Below are 25,818 nucleotides of genomic sequence, written 5' to 3'. Positions count from 1 at the left end.
TCCCCTTGGAAAAAAGCGGTAAAGTGGAGCAGAGAGATCGCCATGTCTGTATAGAGTGGTGGTGACGTATATCATTCGCGTCGAGAGCAGCGAGCGGCCTCACACAAAACATTATCAAACTTCCTCGCAAAATTATTTTGTTTTATTTGCATGAAAAATTACAATTTTAATCCACAAACAACATATGTGTAATCCAGGGCACATAAAGACTGGGACCAGAAAATAATTACTTTCTCTCCATTGAAACCCAATCTAATTTTCCTAGCCCAGAGGTCCCATGGGGGTCTCCCGGAAGGTGCGGACTTCCGAGCTTTATGGGCCGCAGTTCGATGTTGGTCTACTGCTTGAGACAATTCAGACCAAACTGACACATGGGTTTTGACGCGTTTTAAAAAGTTAGATGCTTTCTGTCAGTCAAATCTGTGTTTTATTGGAGGAGTCGCATCGTCATGTAGGTACAAGCATGCTTGCAGTTAAATAAAATATCACAATCATTGCATCTCCTTTATTCAACACATTTAAGAGTTCATATATTGATGCCCAATATGGTTGATAATATGCAAGTATTACTGAAGCTAAACGCCTTAGGATTGGTAATCATCATCACCTCTCTCTCTCTCATTTTTAAGTTACATTTTTATTCTAGGGATCTAGTAAACACGTCATTATGTTACGACAAAGTTTAAAGCAAAAATATAAAACAAAGAAAAGCATAGCGGTGAATAACCCCCGACTCATCGAACAAAGACGGTGTGCAGATCCCTACAGTGTTCAACATAGCGCCGCTGGACAATTACAGAATTAAAAATATTTATAATAATTTATTCACAAAACGGACCAACTACAGACCGCGCATGCGCGCGTCTAGCTAGCCCAAGCGGGAGGAGACGAGGGCTAGAATGAGGCTCATAAGGACCACCACGGAGCTGGGGTGGAGGCACAGAGAGTGGTTGTCCTCCAGGCCACACTTCTCGTAGGGCGGCAGGCAGGCGGCGTAGGCCAGGACGTGGGCTATGTAACTCTGCTCCTGCACCCCGTGGAAGAGGTGCGCCATGGGGCCCTTGGCGAAGATGGGCACGTCCTCGATGCCGTGCGTCTCTGAGGTTTTCGGGACGGGGGCCTGCTGGCGGTAATCTAGTTCAGCTGGGGAGGAGGAGGACAAGGGTGCATTTTATAAACTGGGCAAAAAAACTAAATTGCGCAAATGGGTGGGATTTCTCTTTTACGTATATAAGGTAAAATAAGATGACGCTTTTTAATCGCCAGGAAAATCTTGTGTAGCCGCACAGCAGCAGTTAAAGAAGAGATACAAGATATAATGCAATACAATAAAAAGAAAAAGTAGTGCTAAAGTAATGCTGAGGTAAACTAAAATATTTGCTAAACTAAGGACAAACTTAAATTATATGTATCCAAAATCCAGTATAAGTGTCCAAAAGCGTCGTTTAAGCGTTGTTTAATAATATAAAAGACTGAATAAATAATACATTACAATAGGCCTACTATCTATATAAAGTTGATGAGGCATGAATGGCAAACGGAACGACACGTCTGTTGAACCACAAGATGGTGCCACTGTTCCACATCGTAGCGTTTCTGAAACGAGACACTTACCTGCAACGGTCTCGTTGACATCTGGCCGGGAGCCGTTCTTAATCTGGTAGCCCGGTCCGTTCCCGTAGACAGCGGTGGTGAAGCGCTTTTTGTCGGTAGCCAACTCGCGGGACAGACCTTCAATCATTTAGAGAACGGCAGCTTTCACTCAAACGATACTCCAATCATTCAGTCAACATTCTGGACACAAAATGATTCGATTCGTATCGATCGTCCTACCGAAAACAGAGTTCCCCCTGTGAGAATGTCCCCCGAATGCGAAGACATGGGAGTGATCGGCCGTGACCACGGTGAGGGTGTCCTTCTCGCTGGTCATCTGGGCAGCCCTTTCGATGGCCCGGTCAAACTCCACCGCCTCGGTTAGGGCTCGCTTGGCCTTACCGGAATGGTGACCGTGGTCGATTCTCCCCCTTGGAAACACAGAGGAGAGAAAACTACTTTATGATATACCATGAGCGATAATGGTTCTGGAGGATTTAGCAGAAGCTTGTATCCGAGGCGACTTGCATGTAGTGAGGCAGAGAACAATCAAAGCTTACAACCTATGCCTATTGGAGAACTTTTTGCATAAGCAAGTTACCACAGGTACCGTACTCCTAATATATCTCATCTAAGAGTGGAACGATCGAGACACACAATTCTGAGAATGAAAATATCAATATATTTATACTTTTTACTCAGTATACTCAGCCTGTATTTCGCCAAGAGGAGTTTGGGATTGTTAAACATTAAATTAGATCTTTACTACTATTTTAACTGTTGCAAGAATCTTTTAATACTTATCTTCCACAAACAGGTAGAAACCTTTTGGGTTCCTCTTGAGGATATTGATGGCTTTCTCCATCATTTGCGTGAGCGAGGGGTCAGTGGTCGTATTACGTTCATGCTCATACTGGCAGTCTTTGGGCTCAAACAGACCTAAGTTAACCAGAAAATGATATTGATTATATGTCTATTAGAACAATAAAGCATATGAGTCCGTATCAAATCTGTGACATTATCTGTACAGCCATACAATCCGAACAATGACAAGATGGTTGTCAATGTTATCGCAACGGGAAAACACTAACATTCTATTATTTTATGTCTCAGCAATCTTTTTAAATTAATGGCGATTCTATGAGGAAAAATTCTCCCACCCATTAGAAAGTCTGTTTTTGTAGCATCGACTGCATCCAATAGCTCCTTGTTCACCACATATTTGGCATTCTGCACAAAAACAATGAGATTAGGATTAAAAAAGAGACTTTGACTGGCTGTAGATACGTTTATAACTTTAAAGCAAACCAAATATTGGACCTTATTGTGTACTTTATTTTTGCTAATAGTCAATAACTGTTGTTATTATTAGGCCTAGTATTGTTATTATTGTAATTTAATTGATCAAACACAGCACTTCATAAAAATTAGTCAGTTTAGAGCCTTATCATTGAGCAAAAGAGGAGTTACCTCCTTTCCTTGAAGCCACTCCTGGACGAGATTCTTCCCATCACTACGTTCTCCAAAGTATGTTGGATACTCTGGGTCGGCTGTGGAGTTGCTGAACATGTACTGACGCCCTCCTCCGAGAATGACCTTGGTAATGGAACACCAGATGGCAAATAGTACACAAATACGTATATATATACTTTCAACTATGTTTGTGCCTCAAAGTGTGCACCTGCTTACAAATCACTTTCTAATATGTGTCAGTTCTGATAATCGCCTTTTATATCAGTCTTCCTCTTACATTTATTTCTGTGTTCTTGATCAGTTGCCAGGCGATGTCGCGGCAGCCGTTTCTAACGGCGTCGGCGGGGAGCTCGATGTCGCTGTACCAGCCGCGGTCGGGTGTGTGGGCGTAGTTCGCCCCAGGGGACGCGTGCTGCACGCGGGTGGTGGTGACGATGCCCACCGACTTCCCTGCGAACACACGGCAGGCGCGTCCACTCAGGATAAACATTGTTACCAGACAAGCTGACGTTGTTGTGGTTCTAAATAACTGATAGACAGAGATATACATAGATACACAGAGAGATGGACAGATTGGACAGTCAGACGGAACGATTGGCTCGATCCATTACATTGAAGGATGGATGGATGCATGGATGAATTGGTCGATAGATGGATCGATAAATGACGGACGGATGATTGATGGACGAATAGACAGATGGATTGACAACCAAACAGACACATAAAAAGATAGACAGGTGGACAGACAGGACAGACAGTGGACAGGTGGACTAGCTACTGAATCCCCCTGAGTCCGGTACCTGCCATCTTGGCTCTGTGGAGCACAGACACCACATCGTTGTCAGCTCCGCCGCTACACTTCCCTCGCTCGGTCATAGCGGAGACGCCCAGCGTGCCGTAGTTGGCCTTCACACCGCACAGGTACGCCGTGGCCGTGCCCGCACTGTCCGGCATCTGCTGGTTCACGTTGTACGTCTGCACAGAGACATCGTTCGGAGTCATCGGGATGTTTGGAAGCAGTTTCAACCATATCTGCCTTTTGATGATACCAGATTTAACACTTGGGACTCCATTGAAGCATTTGGCTCGGCTCAGCTAAGAAGATAGAGCGGGACGACTGGTAACCGGAAGGTTGCTAGTTCGGTCCCCGGCTTCTCCTAGCCTAGCTAGAGTGTTGAGGTGTCTCTGAGCAAGACACGTCGACCTAACTGCTCCCGACGAGCTGGCTGTCGCCTTGCGTGGTTGACTCCGCCGTCTGTGTGTGAATGTGTATGAACCTTTGTAGGTTGCTTTGGATAAAAGCGTCTACTAAATGTTAAAATAAATATTAATATTTGACTCCATATTTGGTTAGGGGAAAAAGTGAATTCCCATTTGGGTGGTGACATTAAGTAGTTCTATTTGAAGTATATATAGCTTCTTTGACTTTACTTTGAACGTTCTTCATTGTACAGGATGACCACGTGTTACACAATGCGCATATGGTAGAGCACTTAGGCTGTTGTCAACGGGCTCGGTACCTTGGACAAGGCCAGGTACGGGAAGGTATCCATGGCCAGGCTGGTCTCCTCCCCGTTGAACCCTGCCAACTGGCCTTTGAGTATCCTGGCAGCGGTCACCGTGGGTACGCCCATTCCTGCGAAGAGGAGATGTAAGCTTTAGCGCAAGTTCTACCAGGAGGACTCAACTCACACGCGCCAGTTTGCCACCAATCACCTGCCGACACCTGCTTTATAAAGAGTAGTCTAACATAAGTGCTTTGCTGCATAGGTATTTTGTTCGAAGCACCCCCTTCCACCACCACCACCACCACCAGGTCTGCCCCGGTCTACCGGTCCAGGGGAAGGCTCCGCCCCTGCTAATCCTGGCAGGATATGCCGAGTCCACACGTCCTCTTGGATCCGTGACGGGACTCACGCCAAAGACTTATCATGCATAATATTCTCTCTTATGTTATCATTCAAAATAAATCTTTATTCGCATTTATTGGTGAATGAGTCTTCATGGGAGAACAGTGAGTTCTCACTGTCACCGTCACAGAGAGAGTGTAAGGTGCAAGGCTGTTTGGCTTGTGTCTTGTGAGAGTGCACGTGATCGCTGCTCTGGCTGTGACCCGACGTGCACGGCTGAGGAGAGATCATAGGTATGGGTGTGCGCGTGTGTACGTGTGAGTGTTTGTATATGTGTGTGTTTGTGTGTGTGTGTGTGTGAGAGAGAAATGGCCTTCCATTTAAGTAAACAAATGAGATAACTCTGTGGGGAAATAGTTTCAATACATCTTGTAAATAGTAAATGTGTTTCCTGTAACAGAGGATATCAAATTTAGAATGGGAGGACATAACCCAAATAATGGAATCACCAATGACTCTCACCCTGACATCTTATATAGTAGTAATATACTAAAGTGCTATTGGCGTCCGAAAAAAACAGGGTCAATCAACATACTTCATCATTCATTTGCCAAAACAAACAAACACATACACATGTGCACACCACACACACACACTCACACTCACTCACACACACACACACACAGGGACAGACAGACAGACACACACAAACACACACACACATAAAGCAGTTCATAGTGCTGCTATTTATCGACAATAGCTACAGCAGTGCAGCATGTTTTCCTTCAAAATGCTAGCTTTTTCATCTCTTCCGTATCACCATCCGTCTATGTCTCTCGTCCCTGTGCCGGCAACTCACCGTCTCCCAGGAAGAGGATGAGGTTCTTGGCCTTGCCCACGTTGGGGGTCATCCTCAGGGACACGTCTATAGCATCCCGGCCCATCTTGTCCCAGTACCACGGGTGAAGCTCTTGCTCTGGGTAGAGTGTGCGGTTAACAGTTTATCACCTTTTGATCCACCGGTTGGTGAATGGACGACAGATAGGCAGACATCAGTGGGCTCTGTTGTTTTGTTTCTCCTACGTTCTTCTCAGTTTGTATTTGAAGTAAACTGAATATTTTGCTTATGGGTCAGTCTGATATTGATACTAACCTAGAATTCAATAATTCGAGCAAATCTTTAGCATTCATTGTTCTATGTAACCTTTCGTATTTGTGTTATTTTTTTGTATTTAAGTTTTATGCATGTAGTTAGTGGTTAGTGGAGTGCTTCTGTGATCATAATGTACATAACTAAACAAATGTTTACCGTAGCAACTAACCCATCATCATAATGTACAATTTGTATTCCATTAATCAAAATATTTTGAATCATACTATTGAACCTAAGTATGTGAATATTTTAAATGGCCTTACATTTTGAAATAACATTTTAAAAAAACATACCTGTCAATAAGACACACATTAACGGGCTTCTTGATTTTGGGCTAGTCAACCTTACCTGGAATAATGGCCCAAGTCCAGTGCACAGACAGAAACAAAAGTAATCCATACTGAATAAAGTTGTGTAGGCCTGCCATTGTGCTGTCTATACGTTATAATAAAAGTGTGCCTAACATAATGATGCAGGAGCAATGCTTGTGGCCATTTTATAACCACAGCCTGGGTTCGAAGTTCAAATTGGAAGGCTTCCTCCCTCATCCTTAGATAAATCCCGGCCAAGATTCATTGTCAAATGTTGTAATAGAGCAAATGAACAGAATCATAGACAGATATCCTCTATGTATACCAAAACATAAATCGTGTTATTCTATATATGTATCAATGTTTACATTCTGCATTGAGGGGTCAACAACGTTTAGATGGAGAGATGTGGTTGAGCACTTTTGAAAACTTTCTCATTCAAAAAGAAAATGCTGCCTGATTCAATATTAGTGTGCAGAGAGGCTGAAGACTAGATATGCTTTCGTAGGGGCTTCGATTCTCGTTTGGCCGAGACTTATGGTTTATCATGGCCATGCATTGGTCCGACTACTTCGACTAAAAGAACAAATACTTTCATTATTTTCATCCTGTCCTACATTTAAAAGGGCTGTGTGCCTAAAAGAGATGCTAAGTACGTAAGGAAGCAGTTGACTACCTAGTTGTATAACCTTAACTAACCTTGAAGAGGAACTAACCAAAAAACCCATTGATGTGCTTCATACTCTTTCAATATATTTTTAAAGAGCAACACATTTAAGAAACGATAAACTTTGTAATAACTTTGCTATTGGCTTGTTAGAGCTACATTGACATACAGTTTGTCAGACCATTTCTCATTATCAAGGAAAACAAAATAATATTGTTGCAAGGTCCATCTTACCCTCCAACTAGGTGACTTTTATTGGGCCCCTCCAGACAAGGACTCGGGGGGTAGTGATGTTGAATCCGGTTCATGGTGAAGTTTGTAGGTAAAAGTTTGTAGATCTCTCCCTGATTGTGTGTGGAGATGGCTGGTTTGACATGTGCAAGCTGATTGCTCAATGTATAACAGGTGTGCACATTGAGTCCTCAGACCCTGCACCGGAGTCCAATCTGATTGGGCTGGCCTGCACTACGAACCTCGGTTAGAGGGTTAGCGAGGCATGTTGAGCTCAAAGCCTGGGTTAGCCGGACCACGAAAGTCGAACTCTTTTAGCGTCGCTGTGTCACCATGGTGACTTATGCTCGCAACCCAACCTGGTCGGGAGCAGGTTTTCTATGGGGTCAGAATGGTCTCATTAATAATGAATGCACAGATTCACAGATGTATTTTGTGATTTATATATAAATGACTCTCTTCTCACAAACACATTTCAATGCACACACGAATGGACATCGGTATGTATAAATGTAAAATAAATCCATAAACAAAAATAAGTCTCACAAACACATTTCTGATCCACACACAAATGTGTCTTGTTTTAAATAAATATAATATAAATCCATAAATATATTAATTAAAAAAATATTTGCAATTTTCCTCAAAATGTATTTGGATGTTGTTACATTGATATGCAAACTGTTAAACTTGAATTAACAAGACGCTTTTCATTTGTAAACTTGTTTGCATTTGTGTGTGAACTGGTCTGTATTTATATGTGGATTTTTGAGACTCTCCTGACGTGGCTGGATTCACAAATGCATTTTTTTCAACAAGTATATATATAATATATAATAATGCCCAGTCTGTACACGTTTGGATTTGTAACATTCTACAGAATCCCTTTATAGGATTCCCCAAACTGATTTGAGCAATTGACTGCACTCATGTCCCCATCACTGGACCTTTAGGGGAACATGAGGTTGAACAGAAAGTCAACCCATAGCATCAATGTGCAGGTAAAGTAGGCCTGTTACCTGGGCTATATCATGTGGGAAGTGAAATTGCATGCAGGTAGCCTACTAAGCCTACTAAACTACTTTGTTATATGCTTCATAATGGCCCAACTATTGTAACAGAAATGCCGTTTTCAGATGACTTGTGACCATCAACTTATGGTTACCAGTGTGGATGCCAAATGGCCTGGCTCGGTCCATGACTTCGGTATTTTTTCGGGGGTCAAGTCTTTGCCGACTGTTTCAGCAAGGTGTGGCGCAATACACAAGATCACTAACTGTAAATGTTGATTAAGGCACTGATCACATTATGTTCTTTCTAATAGGCCGTTGTGATGGAATTCCTGTTGGGGACAGAGGGTATGCCTGCATGCCGTTCCTAATGACACCGTAAGGCGACCCACAGAGTCAATCGGAGGTTCAACAGGGCCTTAAGCACATGCCGGGTGAGGATAGAGATGACCTTTGGGGTAATCAAGGCCCGATGGAACTGCCTCCGTGGTCTGAGGGTCAAGCCGGAGAGGGCAAGCCAAATCATCACGGCATGTGTGGTGCTCCACAATATTGCAACAATTCGTAAAGAGAGAGCCCCACATGTGCCACTGGTGGCAGATGAGGTGGTGGACCCCATCACGGTGGACCATCCCACAGGAACGGCGGTCAGACGGGCCATCTCGAACCAGTTTTTGGTTAGTTTTTGTGTTTCATTTAGTTTTCCTAAATGAAACAAAAAAGGATGTGTTTTTTTCTTTTAGGGCTGGACAAGTCAACGCGTTAATTACGCGATTTATTTAACGGGATTAATCGAAATTGACGCACGTTCTCTTTTGTAGCCTACTTTTTTTTCATTTTGATTTTGCAAGGTCTTGCCCACAGAATGTCGACTCTTTCACCAAGACTTTAATATCGTTGTCCAGCTCCAAGTCGCGCTTGTACAGCGCCCTTATAGTGTCTGTTCCAATCTAAATAAATGATGGGTTAAAATCGTAATTCAGTTACCATGGTCAAAGCCTTGTGGCGCACCTTCCAAAAGGAATAACCTAAATAAAAACCTTGTCCGTCCCTCGAGAAGGCCTTGAGGAGGTTGAGGTGGAGGTCCTATCCAATGCCATTTCCCTCTATAGAATAAATGATCAAAAGGAAGAGTCATGTAAAACATTTACAGCACTGCTCAGTTGAGTTTCCTCATTGTGATGGATCTTAAGAAAGTTCAAAGGTGGCCCCACGTTCAACGTACATTAACCTTGGATAGTCAAGTGCCTTGTTGTCCATTATCCCTTCCGCTATTTCAGTGACATAATTAGGCCTAGGCATTTTTTATTCTACAAATTCATATTATAGCTGTGAGAATTGTTAAGAAAAATCACCTCCATAGTCGCCCTGGAGTCACAGGCCGACAGAGTCTCCTGAAAGAATCGGGGAAACCTATTATAGGACATTCTTCCCAAAAATTAAACATTTAGAAGAATACGTGACACTTCGCTTTGATAGTTTTATACCTCTGATTGGAGATTGATTGTCGGCGGCTCCTCCAAAATAATGTTTGTACCTTCAACTAAAAAGTCAATCATTTCACATTTGATTAGCAAGACAATTATTTATGTCCATTGCCAATACATGAATACATACTCATTACAAACGCCTTGGATGTCGAGGCAGTGGGGTCAGACGACATCCCCCCTTCCACTCCTACCATCATCGGCCGACCTTCGTTAGTGGCGAGAGCCAGCTCCTCCGAAGTGGTGAAGGGCGGTGGAGCGGTCCCCCTCCCAGTCGTATTAATTTGGGTTTTCTTTTTATTTGCTACAGGTAATCAACATGAGATTAAAGGTTGGAGCCTAGGCCATTGCAAATCATAGGCTAGATTCACCTGAAATTAGCTTGCTGGCACCACATCTATGGGGGTAAAAGGCATGATGATACATGATATATATTTTTTAGACAATATGCAGAATCTTTTCACTTACGAATTAACACGGTCGGCTATTTTTTGCCAGCACGCCACCCTAGCCTTATTATGGGCAACCGTGTTCCCCTTGGATGTGATTTCAACTTTGAATTCCTCGTAGGAATTCATAATAATACACTGCTCGTCTTGGGTGAAATACACCGCTCTCGCTCGATTCATTTTGCATAAGGGTGAGTCAAATGACACGATAAACGCCCCTTTTATGTGAACGCACATTTAACCTAATGCGGAAAACCTGGTTCGACTAATTTAATCTAAAGTGTGCGTCGTGGTTCCATTTAACTCTGATTGCGAGTTGCGTCTCTATCGAGCCAGGTTTTCCCAAGAAAGCCTGGGTATGTTCAGCGAGGTTCGTGGTATACCCCTGGGGTGAGGCTGCCTCAACCAGCCATCATCCACACACACTCCCACAGTTATCTATTTCAATCGATATATTGTTATTATTGAACATTATCATTGTTATTGACTTAAGGAGCCTGTTTTCTTTGCAACTTCTAAGTGCTACTTAGGGCTTCTACTCAGTTATCATGGCCTTATAAAACACGCAATCTTTTAATTATGATAATCATAATATAATGGCCACATTTTTTTTTTGTGTGTGTGTGTGTGTGTGTGTCATTTCAACAGTGTGTGTGTGTGTGTGTGTGCATCAAAATTGACATACCAATACATCAACCATAGATACAAACTGTTATATGAGGCATAATGTATCATAGGGTCATTCAATAAAACCAATGATATCTTTACATTATTGGGACTGTTGTTCCATAATGAGAGTAACATCAACAGGCAGAGACGTTATTGTGTCTTGGCAAGAGGCCAAGAACTATAGTAGAGAACTAAACTTTGCCTACTGTATCAGACTCATCCTTGCCCTTTAACAACATAATTGTTTTTTTGGGGTCGCTGTAAAGCTGGACCTAGTACGAAGTCTGATTTTATACAGCTGTCGATTAATAATCAATTATCATGCCTGCTAGAGGCACACAGGTGAGTGTGTGTGTGCGCGTGTGTGTCTGTCTGTATTTGTGTGTGTGTGTGTGCATGTGTGTCTAGCTGTCTGTATTTTTTTGTGTGCGCTTGTCTGTGTGTGTGTGTGTGTGTGTGTGTGTGTGTGTGTGTGTGTGTGTGTGTGTGTGTGTGTGTGTGTGTGTGTGTGTGTGTTAGGTTGGTCTGGAGTATCCATATTCTGTAATATAAGAAAGGTTAAAAGCACAGAATTATTATTCAGCAAAATAGTAGCTATGATGAATTACTGCCTCTCTAAACCAGATATTCTCAAACTGTTTGGGCAGGTATCCAATGTGTGGCTCCACCACAGAGTAGGAAGAAGCCATTCATTTAATTCAGGTCCTTTTTGTGTTTTTATTATTTCATACATAACTAACATTTGGTAAAAACGCAGTACAAAAATACAATAATATCTGCATAGAAAATAAATTCATGTATCCCCGTCCGAGTAGATTTCAGATGAACATACCAGCTACGGGAACACAGTTTGGAACCTATGAGGTTAAAATAAGAACTCAAAACTACATTTAAATCTCCGGTCAGTCAAGAGGTACAGCATCAGAAATCGTTCTGGTATGTCGCAGGCGGAGGTCAAAGGTCAGCTCTTCCCAACAGGCAGTGGAGATATACTCGTTATAGCTTTGCCTCTCCGCCCATTATTATAATAAACGCTTTCGAGTTAAATCGTAAATGATGGCTATTGTAGCCACTGTCTAAGGCCTCTGAGTCATCAGAAAAACAACGAGTCATCAGTTCTTTGGTAAAATACAGACACACACACACACACACACACACACGCACACACGCACTCACATACACACAGTGATCCCAAAGATGAGAGGATTCTTTGAGGCTTATCCAACTGGCCCCTACTGAACGTGTGATAAAAACGGCAGTAGGAAATTACGCCAATTAAATTGATGATGCCACAATCGCGGTGTGTGTGTGTGTGCGTGTGTATTTCCATAACAACAATTATAATCAACCCCTGGAGGCTATGTACCTAGGCCTTTGTTGTTGGGTCTTGCACATTGATGTGTGTGTGTGTGTGTGTGTGTGTGTGTGTGTGTGTGTGTGTGTGTGTGAGGAAGAAGGAGCACAAACATACATTGTCTATATGATTATCTTCACTCTTGTGCATAGAACTGCTTCCACTTAGTCCATAGTGGGGTCCTCACGTGTGTGTGTGTGTGTTTGTGTGTGTGTGTGTGTGTGTGTTGTATTGTGCACAGTATATCCTGTAAACAACTCATTGGTTTAGTTTCTCCTGTCATTTCAACAGCAGCCACGTGTGTGTGTGTGTGTGTGTGTGTGTGTGTGTGTGTGTGTGTGTGTGCGCGCGTGTGTGTGTGCGTGTGTACGTGTGTTGTATTGTGCACAGTATATCCTGTAAACAACTCATTGGTTTAGTTTCTCCTGTCATTTCAACAGCAGCCACGTGTGTGTGTGTGTGTGTGTGTGTGTGTGTGTGTGTGTGTGCGCGCGTGTGTGTGTGTGTGTGTTGTGTCGTGCACAGTATGTCCTGTAAACGTCTCATCGGTTTAGTTCCCCTTGTCATTTCAACAGCAGCCATAGGACCAGGCCCGCCAGTGGGGGGCACAAGGCCGAGTCGGGGGTCCGGCGGCCCCCCGAGGTGGTGGCCTGCGTGTGGGGGCACTCCCTGTAGGAGCAGTCCTTGGGGGGGCAGTCCTTGTAGGGCGGCAGGCAGGCGGCGTAGGCCATGACGTGGGCCACGTAGTTCTGCTCCTTGACCCCGTGGAAGAGGTGCGCCATGGGGCCGCGGGCGTAGATGGCCACGTCCTCCCCGCCGTGGGTCTCCGAGTCCAGGGGCACGGCCGCCTGCTGCATGTACTCCTGGTCGTCTGGGGGAGGTGGGGTATGGGTCTTACGGTGGTCTGAGCTGGCGAGGCCGTCCCCAGTTTGGTCAAAGTATGTGTGTGGGTTCTATCGTATTTTTTGCCTTAACATACTTTAACTAATTGTTTTAATTGGTTCGGAGCCAAAGTGAAATAGGGTTACATCTTCACATTTTGTCCTGTAATGCCGCATATTATTAACAGGGTGTTATATTTTGTGAAATAGTCGAACAAGTAAAAGTTGTAGCTTCTAGAAAGGATCTGATAGGGTCAAGGTAGCCTTCAGATAAACAAGAATAACCGAGCCTTACTGAATCCCAGGTCGGAATTCTAACTACATTCAGCTTCAGCAAATGTGCCCACATATCCAACCAGCCAAGGAAATGGAGCAAATGCCAAAGCCAAGACAATGAATGAAAGTCTATCCTTAGAAAACAACCCCCGACCGAACGGTAGAAGCAAATCTTTCCACAGGCTCACCAAAACTATTAGATAGCCACAATTGTCATATTTCACTCCCACTTTGAACAGCAAAAACAAACATTCTGCAGGGTCATTCTTGAACCGCAACGAGTTGAAATGATCCATACACATTTTTATACACACCCCAGACAGGCAGGCAGGGAAGAGTCCCATCTGAAAGACATTAGGTTTGGTTTGCTTACAGTAATCCACCAACGTGATGTTGGCCCTGGTTCCGTTCACATGCACATAACCCGGCCCGTTGGCATACAGGATGCTGGTGAACGGCATGCTGTCATCGGCCTTCTTCGCTGCCAGACCTGACCAAACGATAAAATGGAACGATGAAGGATCAGTGAGTAAGTGGGAAAGATATTCATCCAGATCGTTCAATGGCATCCATCTACACTGCCAGTGAATCCATTCATTTTCAACATCAGTGGAATTCCTTGCAATATTAGTCAAGTCGAATTGTTAGGTGACTTTCATGTTACTTTTTATATTAATTGCTGATTATTAATGGAAATTGTTATTGAATAATTGCATTGGAGTATAGATTTACTAGATGTGTCATTGCTGTCATTGTTATTGTTGTTTCCTAGAATTATTATTTTAGATTATAATGACAGATGGGACAAGATATTCTCTTGTGTTTGTCAGTAAAACAGTATTTAACTCGCTCATATGAGTAAAATTGGTTCAATTCTGATTATATATATGTATGAATAAATGTATGTACAGCCATCCATACAGACATACCGTCCGCCTTGCTTTACCATGCTATACTCTTCAAAGCACCACGGATCGTACCAAAGATGGAGTTCCCTCTGGGGGTATTCCCGCCTAACGTGAAGACGTGGGAGTGGTCTGCGGTCACCACGGTGAGCGTGTCCGACTCCCTGGTGAGCCGCGAGGCGTGGTGGATGGCGCGGTCGAACATCACAGCCTCCGTCAGCGCCAGTTTGGCGACCCCGTCGTGGTGACCGTGGTCGATTCTCCCTCGTAATGGAACAAGACCACAGGACAGCCGGTCAGACCCAGAGACAAAAGGCAGGGGAAGCGGTGTAGTGGCTGGGGTTGCTCCACTTTCAGCAGAAAGGCACTGGAGGTTCCTTGATTCAGATGTCTAGCCTGCTACCCATGCCTGCTCATATATATATATATATATATATATATATATATATATGATTCATCTGGCCCCAAACCTCACCACAGTATCTTTCAAATACGCCATTTTACAGAAAAATATTGGAGCAGGGATTCTTTTAACAGATGTAAAGTAAATAAACAAGAAAACAGCATTGGTTGTATTAATTATAAGTGACCGACTCCATATGTTTTCTGTTCAATTTCCCAAAACGCTTTGAATCCAAGGGCCCATTTGGCACGCATTACCGTCACATTTTGATGTTTCGAAACAAACAAAGAACAAAACAAAACACAAACGGAACGGTTCTATTGTTGTTTTCCCCCTCGTTCCCCAGAGCTCTCCCCACCACAACAATCAGAACTGAACAGAACAAGCCCATAGTTTTTAACAGTTTGAACGCGGCCATTTTGAAACTCATCTTCCACAAACAGGAAGTAGCCTCGGGGGTTCTTGCTGAGGATCTGGATGGCCTTCTCGGTCATCTCCACGATGGAGGGGTCCCGTGTGTTGTTCCGGAACACCTCGAACCGCATGTCCTTTGGCTCGAACAGACCTGGAGTCACCGGGAAGGGGGGGAGGAAGGGAGGAGAGGGGGGGAGGTCATGCAAACAAATGAAATACAAATAAAGACGATGTTCAGGAAAGCACAGGGTAACCTGGTGATATATCGAGCCATCTTAGACCAGGAGTAGGGGTTTGACTTTAATCCAGAAGGTTGCTGGTTGGATCCCCGGCTCCTCCTAGCTGACTCTTGAGGTCTCTCTGAGCGAGACGCCTAACCCTAATTGCTCCGACAAGATGGCTGTTGCCCTGCATGAGTGACTGAATGGTTGTAAGTCGCTTTGGGTAAAAGCGACTGCTAAATGTAAATGTAAATGCTATACAGGACAAATGTATGGCCAGGTACATCGTCAAAGCTGTAGTCGCGCAACTGGGATGAGATCCAACTTAGACGGTGGCTGCAATAGTCAAATCAAACACATCCTTCTCTAAAATACTTTTTTATTATAATCTACGCACAATGATTCAATATATTTAGATCTGCCCTTATGTATTGCTACGGAGTCTGCTTTCGGTAGCCAATCCTGTGAGGGACAGCCATCTGGCATTGATACTTTGTGGCAGATCGGAAAGTTCAAAGTTGACCCGTTTTCTCAAATCTTATCGGGCAATTCATAGATAAGATATCATCACTATGGAGATACGAGATATCCATCAAGAGCTGGCCTGAGCTGGCCTGATAAGGAAGTGCCAGTGTGTATGTGTCAGTGTGTTTGTATTTGTTCTTGTTTCTAAAAATTGATCTTCGAAATACTTTGATATACCGTCAACGCTTTAGACCTTCTATGGTCTATTACAATGAAGCATAATTGTTTGCTGGCAAATGATTGTCCCCCAGATTTAGTATTCGAATGGCGTTTCAGACATGAGTTTGAACTCTGTGTGATCCGACTCCATATTTGAGTCTACCTTTGTACTATGACACAAAGTATACGCCAAGGCTTTAGCTGCGGAACACCAACCCATGAGACGGTCGGTGCTCTTGGGGTTGATCTCGTCAAACTGCTCCTTGTGCCAAACGTAGTGGGACTTCTTCTTCTGCAGAGAAAACAAAACACACAGGATAAAGTGTGTCATAATGATTATTTACGTTTTTGCCTGGCCTCGTTCTAGCAGTCCCAGGTGTGTCTCATCTCCCAATCAGTCACCGCCCACGGTCTATTTACAGATCATTATAGTCATTATAGTCATTATGACATTATGGAGCTAAACTCAGCTGTACTATCATAGTGAATTGTACTGTTCAGCGCTGTACTTTTATAAAAATATACTTAACTAAAACATGTAAATGAAAGGATAGGAAACACAAAAAAGTCATTCCCACTAGTTTATGGCCACAAAAGGAAATGTACCGATTCTATGAGCTCATTGAAACCGAGGAGAAAAGTGAGTCGTACCGGCTTGGCCTTCAGCCACTGCTCGATGAGGTTCTTCCTGTCCTTGCGGTCCCCCTTCCGGGAGTTGGAGGTGGGGTACTCAGGATCCGGGGTCCCCTTGGGGGTCATGTACATCCGTCCTCCCCCGAGAATCACCTATTGTGGGGACGGGATAGCAAGGTCAATAGGCAAGGCAAGGCAACTCAAAGTGCTTCACGTAGAAACAATAAAATGAAGTTAAAAAGAAAATAAAGGCCAAGTAAAAAAAAATGCAATGTGTGCAATGCAATTAAGATTTTGAAGAAAGCTAAAGCAATAGTGAAATAGTTCAATGAGAGTACGACTAGTTCAGGTGAAAATAAGAACTCTGTTTCTATGAACGACGGTCCACGTCTGAATCTCAAATAATGAAGATCGGAATAAATCGGGAATGATTTCAGAAACTTTCACGCGTGCGTACGTCGATGTCGACGTTGGTGACCAGCTGGGTGGCGATGTCCACGCAGCCGTGGCGCCGCGCGCTGGCGGGCAGGTCGGCGTCGCTGTACCAGCTGCGGCTGACGGAGTGGGCGTAGGCAGCGGCCGGGGAGGCGTGCTGCACTCGCGTGGTGGTCACGATGCCCACCGACTTACCTGAGGAACACGCACACGCACACGCACGCATGTAAACACGCACACATGTACACACACACGCACGCACGCACACGCGCACACACACACACACACACACATACACACACGCACACACACAAACACACACACACACGCACACACACAAACACACACACACACAAACACACGCACGCACACGCGTACACACGCACGCACGCACACGCGTACCCACACACACACGCACACGCGTACACACACACACACACACACACACACACGCACGCACGCACGCACGCACACACAGAGGTGAAGTTAACACAGGCCGGTGGCCATTTCCCTTCTTTTTTCCCCACACATACATAGTACTACTGGGTAGATTCAGAACAGGTTCCACGTTTGGTTACGAGGTGTGTTAATGCAAAGATACAGCACAGTTTCAGGAGACAACAGAATGTGTACTGTACAAACTGCACATATTGTCATCAATTGTGCAGACATACAGAAGCAGAAACATGTTGTCCTTCATGTTGGCTTCATTTACATTTGATAATGTCGGATTGCTAGACATTAGGTGCAGGTGACGGGGTCGGCTAAGCTCAGGAGATAGAGCGGTTGACTTGTAACCATTAGGTTGCTAGTTTGAGCAAACTAAGAGATATAAGGATTCCCTGAGCGAGACGCCTAACCATGACTGGCAGTCAGCTTCCATGGGTGTCTGTATGAACCGCTGTTAGTCGCTTTGGATGGCAGCCAATGCCGTAAATGTAATGCACACGTGCACACATTCACCTGCTACCACACATACGTATGCTGTTAGGCTACAATATAAAGTCTCACTAATCTCACTAATTCAAAAAGCGGTTTGTCCTCTTAAAGATTAAGCGGCGACAGTAGGGAGTTTTAATGGCCATGGTAGATCATTAATGTTGTTTTTTTTCAACAATGTATGACTCAGTGTTTGCCCTTTGGATCATAGGCTCCATTTCAATCACTAGGATCATCCAAGTAGAATGCATCCTATGGCTCTTGTGCACCGCATGGTGACTCATCTCGACTCTACTCCCTCTCATGAAACTGCCCATAGGAAACATAGGACAACAACGGTGACATTAACATGAACAACACGACATGTTGTTATGTTATGTTATGTTATGGATGTAACATAACACAAAGGGGACAAATGGTGTTAAACGTATGGTGTTGGGAATGGGAAATATGAGCTCTGTGTAGCCCTTGAGTCCATGTTTCTTTCAGATAAGCATTGCTGTACTACCATACTCGTCGATCGCACTATTGTGATAATGTGTTGAATTGCCCAGCGGTAATAAGAAAGGTTGCCTCTCTGTACCTGATCAACTTTGATGTTTGATGTGTGACGTGTTGTGCCACTCAAATATAATAAACTAATATAGTTGAGTTGAGCAACTAAAGTTTCTCGGTCAAATAAATCCTACAGATAAGAAGGCCCTTAAGTTGCCCAAACCCGGAAACCATGTGATATCCCGCCAGGCCTTACTTAGTCAGACTTCAAAGTTTTAAGCTTCTTAAGAAATTATATATTTTTTAATGGAAATCTGGACATGGAGCATTCTATATCAAATCATAGAGACATCTGGGGGATAGACCCAGAAGAAGGCAAGTTCCTAAATAGGAAGCCTCTTTGCAGTTGGGACACAAATCTGACCAAATTAGTTGTAGTAACACCCACGCATGTTAAAACCAAACCAGCCAATCACAGCTCAAGCACCAGCCAATTGGCCAGCCCATATGGTTAGGGTCTTCCTCCAGGCTTTCGTATAGCCTGCAACGAAGGCTGTGGTGGGCTGAGCTCAGGAGGTAGAGAGGGTTGACTTGTAACCGGAAGGTTCCCCGGCTACTCCCAGCTAAGTGTCGAGGTGTTCCTAAACAAGAAAGCTAACCCTAACTGCTCCCGACAAGCTGGCTGTGGCTTGCATGATTGACTCCGCCATCGGTTGGTGAATATGTGTATGAATGGTTGCGGTTTGCTTTGGATAAAAGTGTCTAAAATTAAAAAACATTTAAACGAAAGTATCACAAGAGGGACTGAAAATCGAGGTTAGCTATAACGTAACCAGAGCGCTCTTACCTTGCGCTTTAGCGCGCCGCAGCACAGAGTACACCTCGTTCCCGAAGGTGGTGTTGCACTCGTAGGCTACCGCTCGGGCGCTGAGGCCCACCGTCTTGGCGTTGGCCTTCACCCCGCAGTGGTAGGCTGTGGCCGTGCTAGCGCTGTCGGCCACCTGTCTGTCGACGCTGTAGGTCTGTTGTAAAGGGAGACGGCGGGAAATATCATCACAAGACAAGCAGAGGTGTAGTTGAGAGGTAATAACTCTGTGTTAAAGGTCCCATATCATGCCACAAGGTTAGAGTGTGATTAGCCGTTAAAAGCCTTGTGGAAAATCGGCCTCTTCCTGCGTTTTAGTGACATCACAAGTGGGCTTGTCCACCTAGATGTGCGCTGGATAGATCAGTCTACCAGCCTCCCCAGTGGACTGTAGCAAACGTTGCTCATCTAGCCGTGATACATCTAGGTGGCGGATCTAGGTACACCTGGTGGTTTAATATGGGACCTTTAAAGCCCAGCAGTACAATGGAGGGTTACAGTGATGGCGAGAACATCACAGAAACGACGTTGTAAATAAAAGCGTGAAGAGGTTTTAAGACAGGGACCAACGACAGCCTAAATAAATGTGGCGCCATTTTAGATTCGAGTGTTGGGAAAATCCCACACAAATGGGGAATGTAGAAGAGCACCGGATAAAATACTCGGAAAATTGTCAAGGGCGCAGATGAGCATATCCAGCACACAGGGCGAGTGTTGAGAGGTCAGAGAGAATGATTATTTTCCTCGAATGATAATTTACACTTAGGCCACGCTTTCCTGCCCACGGTGCTCTCTCAAAGCCTACATGCGCTCACTCGACTCGCTCACTGGGTGCTCTCAAAACCACAGTGCTCAGAGCGATTGACCTCTGTGTTATGGGCCAGTTGTAGCTCTGCCTGTCGCGTTGACAATGCTTTTCTTTAATAGCTCCAGCCATTGGCAGCCGACCAGAAAACAAACGCTAAAAAAAGTAATATTAATGCTGTTGATTTCGCTCATTGTATGGTGGTTGGTGTTTGTAATGGTGGCTACATGTTTTTGATAATGCCAACTTGATGTAACGTTAGGTACTACTGGTAGTTTGGGTGAGAACAATGCTTGATTCTGGAATTATATTTAAAAAAAAAATCCTCAATATATGGCTGGCCACTCAACACTTCTTCTTCTCTGCGCCATCGACATGCTCATCTGCACCTTAAACATTTTTTCTTGCACTTCCAATTCTTGCGATCTGTGCCCTGTGACCAAAGCTGGAGGGGTCAATCTGATTCGGCCGTTTAGTTGCTATTCAGTAGTGCTTCGCTGGTTGAACGATGGGTCATGGTTAAATATATTTTAAATGCCTTCCAAACCACCCAGCACTCAGCTGAATATACAGAATCTGATGGGGTTAGCACAGCTTTGCATGTGTGTAATTTCAGTGGTTTCCTGCCTGTCAGGGTTTTCATTGGAGATGTGGACTTATGCTAAACCTTTTTAAATACCGATGTGTCTGGTCCCACATTAAGCAGGGGTACACTCAAGCTCCACTGGGCTGGAATGAGACAAGATGAAACTCGTCAGGGGAATAAAGCATGCAAACCAACAGTTGACTTCTGTGTTGTTTTTTTTCAAAATAAAAGCATGCATTTTTTCCTTCAAAATAAATCTGTGGGTTATTTTTCTGTCGGCCTTCCGAATGAAACGTAGGGAGGCTTTTCAAATAAAAACATGCACTTTTTCCTTCAAAATAAATCTGTGGGTTATTTTTCTGTCTGCCTTCCGAATGAAACGTAGGGAGGCTTTTCAATAAGTAGGAATGCTTTTCAGCCCCAAAAGTACAGTCTGTCTTTGTTTACTTGTGTCGTCCAACTGTCGCCTGCCACAGATTGATAGGAGATATGACAGTCATATCAACCCTCCGGATGCATTTTGCTCAGCGCAGAAACAGGAGGCCTCTTGATGTGCATTTTGGACGACAGAAGAATTCCACAGAACCAAACTCAAACCACTTTTTGCCGACTACCACAAACGACCAAACTTACGACCGGTTATGGGTCATTACACAGAGGATGTTGGCACTAAAAAGACACATAAGTTGGCTGGCCTGGTTGAGCGCTTTAAGACGGCATGGAGCCTGACATTGTTCTTTTTCTCAGCGTCCCTATACACTTGCACGCCACATATGTGACAGAGGCAGATGTGGATCCCTGCTACTTCACACAAGCAGTCAATGCTGTGATTGATTCTCTTTCAAACGCATCACTCACTTCACCCACAAACACACACACCACACACACACACACACACACACACACACACACACACAATCACATGGAGACAGAACGTCTCACTTTTTCTTATAATTAACACCAGACAGCCCCACCAGCATAAATTATTAACACCAAGTTCTTCAGGGTGTGTGAATGTGTGCCAATGCAATAATGTGTTAGTTCACGTGTGTGCATGCAAGAGTGTTTGTATGTGTGTGCGCATGTGTGTTCTCGTGTGCCTGTTAATGTTCGTACCTGAATTGAGCAAACATTGTACAATTCTTTTTTCCTTATATGTATCGATATATTTTTGATTGCCCAAATCACAGTAAATCCAAACATGAAATAAAGTACTAGTGATTTGGGGAGATACACTTGGTACTGTACCTTAGAAAGAGCCAGGTAAGGGAAGCTGTCCATGGCCAACACTGTCTCCTCCCCTGACTTCCCCTCCATCTGACCCTTCAGGATACGTGCTGCTGTCACTGTGGACACGCCCATACCTGCCAGTGGACCAATGAGAGGAGAGCGAGAACGTGACTCATGTACAACCCAACACCATTTTGTGGTTTGATGCTCGGTTTCTTCTTCTACAAAGTCCTGCTGTTTCTTCCAGAATCTAATCTTCTGCTTATTTTTATAGAGTTGCACACTATAATTAAAGGGTTGGGAAAACTTTCTTTAATATATTTCATATTATATGATAAGAAAATATCTATATTTATATACACAATATTATAAACAGAGAAATTCAAATACGGCCAATATGGTGTGCGTACAGACAGATGGACACACATGCTGTGAATTAGCTTTAACATTTACTGTCCCTCAAGCGTATTTGTTTTATTTGTATATATATTAGTTTAATTAATCTCACCCCACTATATATCCCTCCCAGTTCGCCTTACTAGACGCAAGTAAAAAACAGTTTGCTTAATAAAAACGTTTTCTCGCTTTAAAGACGTTTTATATTCTCTTAAATATCCTTGTTAAAAAAAACACTGAGAGAGGCGTCTTTGTTGGGAGCATGGAAAGCACAGACCACCCACACATATGTAGCTGAGTACATCTGATTAAGAGCAAAGATTCTGACACCAAGAGAACGTCTTAAAGCTCTGCTGTGTTACCCAGCAAACCCCCCTAGATCCAATATGACCCTCTAAACGTACCCGTAGAGTTGCGACCCCCCAGCCACAACTACTTGCCATTTCAGTTTACTAACCCTAGATCAATTCTGACTCAGATGGAAACTCCTGCTAATTGCCACAGAAGTACTAACACTGAGGTAGGATCCTGGAAATCTTACCACTGTGGGATTTACATCCTCCCCAGTAAATGAAACGATAGGAAAACTACTATAGCATGCTTCTCCTGCTGAGAGGATTCTGTTGTTGTGCTTTTAGCTTTAAGGTCCTTATTATGTTCTAGGAGGTGCTGGCTGTTTGGGGACAGGTTTAGATGTGTTTTTTGCTTTATTGGTTTACTTGACAGGGACAGAACACGTTCAAAACATTTCTTTAAATGTGTCACAGGTAGCCAGCAAGGCTAGATGACATCTGCAACACAACTTTGAGTCCAAACCAAGAGGTTGTGGATTCACATCCCAATGTGTCCTCAGTCTACATGTAGGCTATCTGATAAAGATTCCCTAATTTCTACTAATTTATATTAATTCCAATGACACACTCTTACAATTAATATAGTAACTGGGCTCAAACACATCTCCAGTTTTTACTGAACAATATTTATCGATATATATATATATATATATTTTTTTTTTTTAAATTGTTAACATGTCTATTACAAGAGAACCATTAAACTTGCGTACCACAAGTTTAACGCGTAACACAGGTTAAGAAAAAGCACAGAGCGTGCTGCCATGACGACCTACCGTCTCCCAGGAAGAGGATGAGGTTCTTGGCCCGGTGTTCGCGGGGGCGGAGCTTCAGGGCAGCGACCAGCGTGTCACGGGCCTGAGCGTCCCAATAGGCTGGCTCCTTCTCCCGCTCATAGAGCGCTGGGCCGTGGACAGCGAAAACGCACACGTAAATAAACACAACGGACGCCGCATCAACCGTACGCACACAAGACGAGCATGTACTCTAAAACAAACACATCCAGCCCGATACACAAACACACTTACACAGGCACCGACACACACACACACACACACACACACGCGCAAGCGCGGGCACACGTGCAGGCATACACGTGCACACACACGCACGCACACACACGCACGCACACACACACACACACCAATGTGATTCAGAGCACACATCGGTGGATACATGTGGTATGCACATACAGAACTTAAGATCAATACATTTTAAGATACAACAGCCTGTCTTGAGCTTTCCATAGATTGAAAGTACATGACCGCAAAACCTGCACTTACAGACACACAGACACCGAAACACACGCACACACTCACATGAACACAACACGCACACACACCGGCACACACACAAAACAAATCAAAGCAACGCAGCAGTACATCTAGAACCTTCCAAAGGCAGTGGCGTAGTGCTTTGTTCTCGTGTGTGTATCTATGTGTGTCTGTGTTTCTTTCTTCTAACACACACTTCTCACGCCGCAAGATCATGTAAGCGCGAGTGCACACATACCAGTGGTGAACACCAACGCACGTGTGCGTCCATTCTCTCTCTCTCTCTCTCTCTCTCTCTCTCTCTGTCATCCTGACACACACTCACTCAACCACACACACAGAGCCTCAGGGGAGGACGAGATGTGACTGTGTGGTTCCCCCACAGCGGTCCCCGTGCCCAGAGCATCCTCTGAGGACTATAACCTCTACAGAGACCACGGGCCGAGGGAAGGTCAAGGAACAACGTTCCGCCCGTCGCACAACGTGTAAAGAACGCTCCGACACACACTCGGTATGCACAGGTTGAGCCCAAGGGGGGGGTACACAAGGAAGCAAAGCGGACGCACATAGTGAACCAATATTGACTATGTGTGTGTATATATAGACCCATCTTCCTCCGACCACGGGACGATAGCTTTTAGCTTGCAGCAAGGCAGAAGAAAACGTCAAGGCAAACACACGTACAAATACACACACACACACACAACAACACACACACAAACACACACACACACACACACAACTTTCCCCAAAGAAGATACCCCACTTCCCCGCATACTGTATATATCCATCAAATATCCATCCACTGTATTATTGAGTATCCTATCGATCCGATGTTGAGTTTCCCACTGAGTCCAACGTGCAAGAACCTCTACGGAAATGTCCTCCACAATGGCGTGAACACTTCAGCTCATAATAGCAACAGCAGCGTAGCATTCCTTGCGCTCACCTTGGCTGTCCCCAAGGGCCATGTCGAGCAGCAGCAGTGAGGGGTCCAGTAGTAAGAGCAGGAGCCCGGGGGGGGCCAGAGCGTGCGTCCGCATCCCGAACCTGAGGCGCCCCTGGAGTTGCGCGCTGTACAGGTCTCACCTGGCTGGCACCTGGGACAACCAGGGGGCCAACGGCAGGGCGAGAGACACCGAGGGGGAGCGCAGGAGAGAGAGAGAGAGAGAGTGGGAGAGAGTGGGAGAAGGAGAGAGAGCGAGTGCACTGCAAAGACCTCCAGCCCAGCTTTTTAACAGGTCTGCCGGGGTGGTGTTGGAAGGAAGGGCCCACGCCAGCTCATAGGCTAGGAACCGCACAGTAGTGAGGAGGGAGAGGAGGGAGAGAGAGAGAGAGAGAGAGAGTGGAAGAGTAGGGAGAGAGGGGGGTGGGGAGGGAGGAGGAGGAGGAGGAGGAGGGAGAGTGATAGAAATGAAAAACAAGAGACAGAGAAGAGAGAAGGGAAATAGGGGAGTGAGAGAGAGAGTCAGTGAGTAAGAGAGAAAGAGAGAGTGAGGGAGAGAGAGAGGGAGAGAGAGTAAGGGAGAGGGAGAGGGAGAGGGAGGGAGAGAGGGAGAGAGTGAAGAGGGAATGGGAGAGAGATTCAGGGAGAGGGAGAGGGAGAGAGAGAGGGGGGGGAGAGAGAGGGGCAGAGAGAGAGAGAGACCACACAAGAGCAGCGTGAAACTAGACCCCTTTGCTTTGAGTCCTGAAAACGCAAACCCCTTTTATTGTTTTAAACAGTATACTGTTTCTCTCCTCCCTAATGATGTCTGTCTCACCCTGACATGTTTTTAG

At 44.6% G+C, this 25,818-nt stretch overlaps 2 protein-coding genes and 1 pseudogene across 3 annotated transcripts; 1 reads left to right on the top strand and 2 right to left on the bottom strand.

The window, feature by feature from the left end:
• Positions 1-868: 868 nt before the first annotated feature.
• LOC307078263 (alkaline phosphatase-like) lies at positions 869-6,496 on the bottom strand (the record flags this gene model as incomplete). The annotated part of the gene is made up of 11 exons (XM_079739997.1): positions 869-1,143; positions 1,615-1,731; positions 1,834-2,024; positions 2,394-2,532; positions 2,754-2,823; positions 3,064-3,189; positions 3,344-3,516; positions 3,867-4,041; positions 4,587-4,702; positions 5,776-5,892; positions 6,418-6,496. 11 exons carry the CDS (start codon positions 6,494-6,496, stop codon positions 869-871), a joined length of 1,578 nt encoding a protein of 525 aa, XP_079596123.1.
• A 1,272-nt stretch (positions 6,497-7,768) lies between these two features.
• Positions 7,769-10,118, top strand: LOC307077832 (putative nuclease HARBI1; annotated as a pseudogene). Its single transcript has 5 exons — positions 7,769-7,778; positions 8,172-8,279; positions 8,415-8,527; positions 8,603-8,965; positions 10,086-10,118. The product of its transcript is annotated as a putative nuclease HARBI1 (transcript).
• A 2,692-nt stretch (positions 10,119-12,810) lies between these two features.
• alpi.1 (alkaline phosphatase, intestinal, tandem duplicate 1) lies at positions 12,811-25,082 on the bottom strand (the record flags this gene model as incomplete). Its single annotated transcript, XM_079739996.1, has 11 exons — positions 12,811-13,118; positions 13,778-13,894; positions 14,385-14,569; positions 15,139-15,277; positions 16,248-16,323; positions 16,683-16,817; positions 17,122-17,294; positions 19,381-19,555; positions 22,038-22,153; positions 23,542-23,667; positions 24,989-25,082. The coding sequence occupies 11 exons, from the start codon at positions 25,080-25,082 to the stop codon at positions 12,811-12,813; spliced, it is 1,644 nt and encodes a 547-aa protein (XP_079596122.1).
• Between the last annotated feature and the right edge of the window lie 736 nt (positions 25,083-25,818).

This window comes from Pollachius pollachius (genome assembly GCF_949987615.1).
Source record: "Pollachius pollachius genome assembly, chromosome: 7".
NCBI classification, from domain to species: Eukaryota; Metazoa; Chordata; class Actinopteri; order Gadiformes; family Gadidae; genus Pollachius; species Pollachius pollachius.
This window is presented reverse-complemented; position numbering and strand designations above follow the sequence as displayed.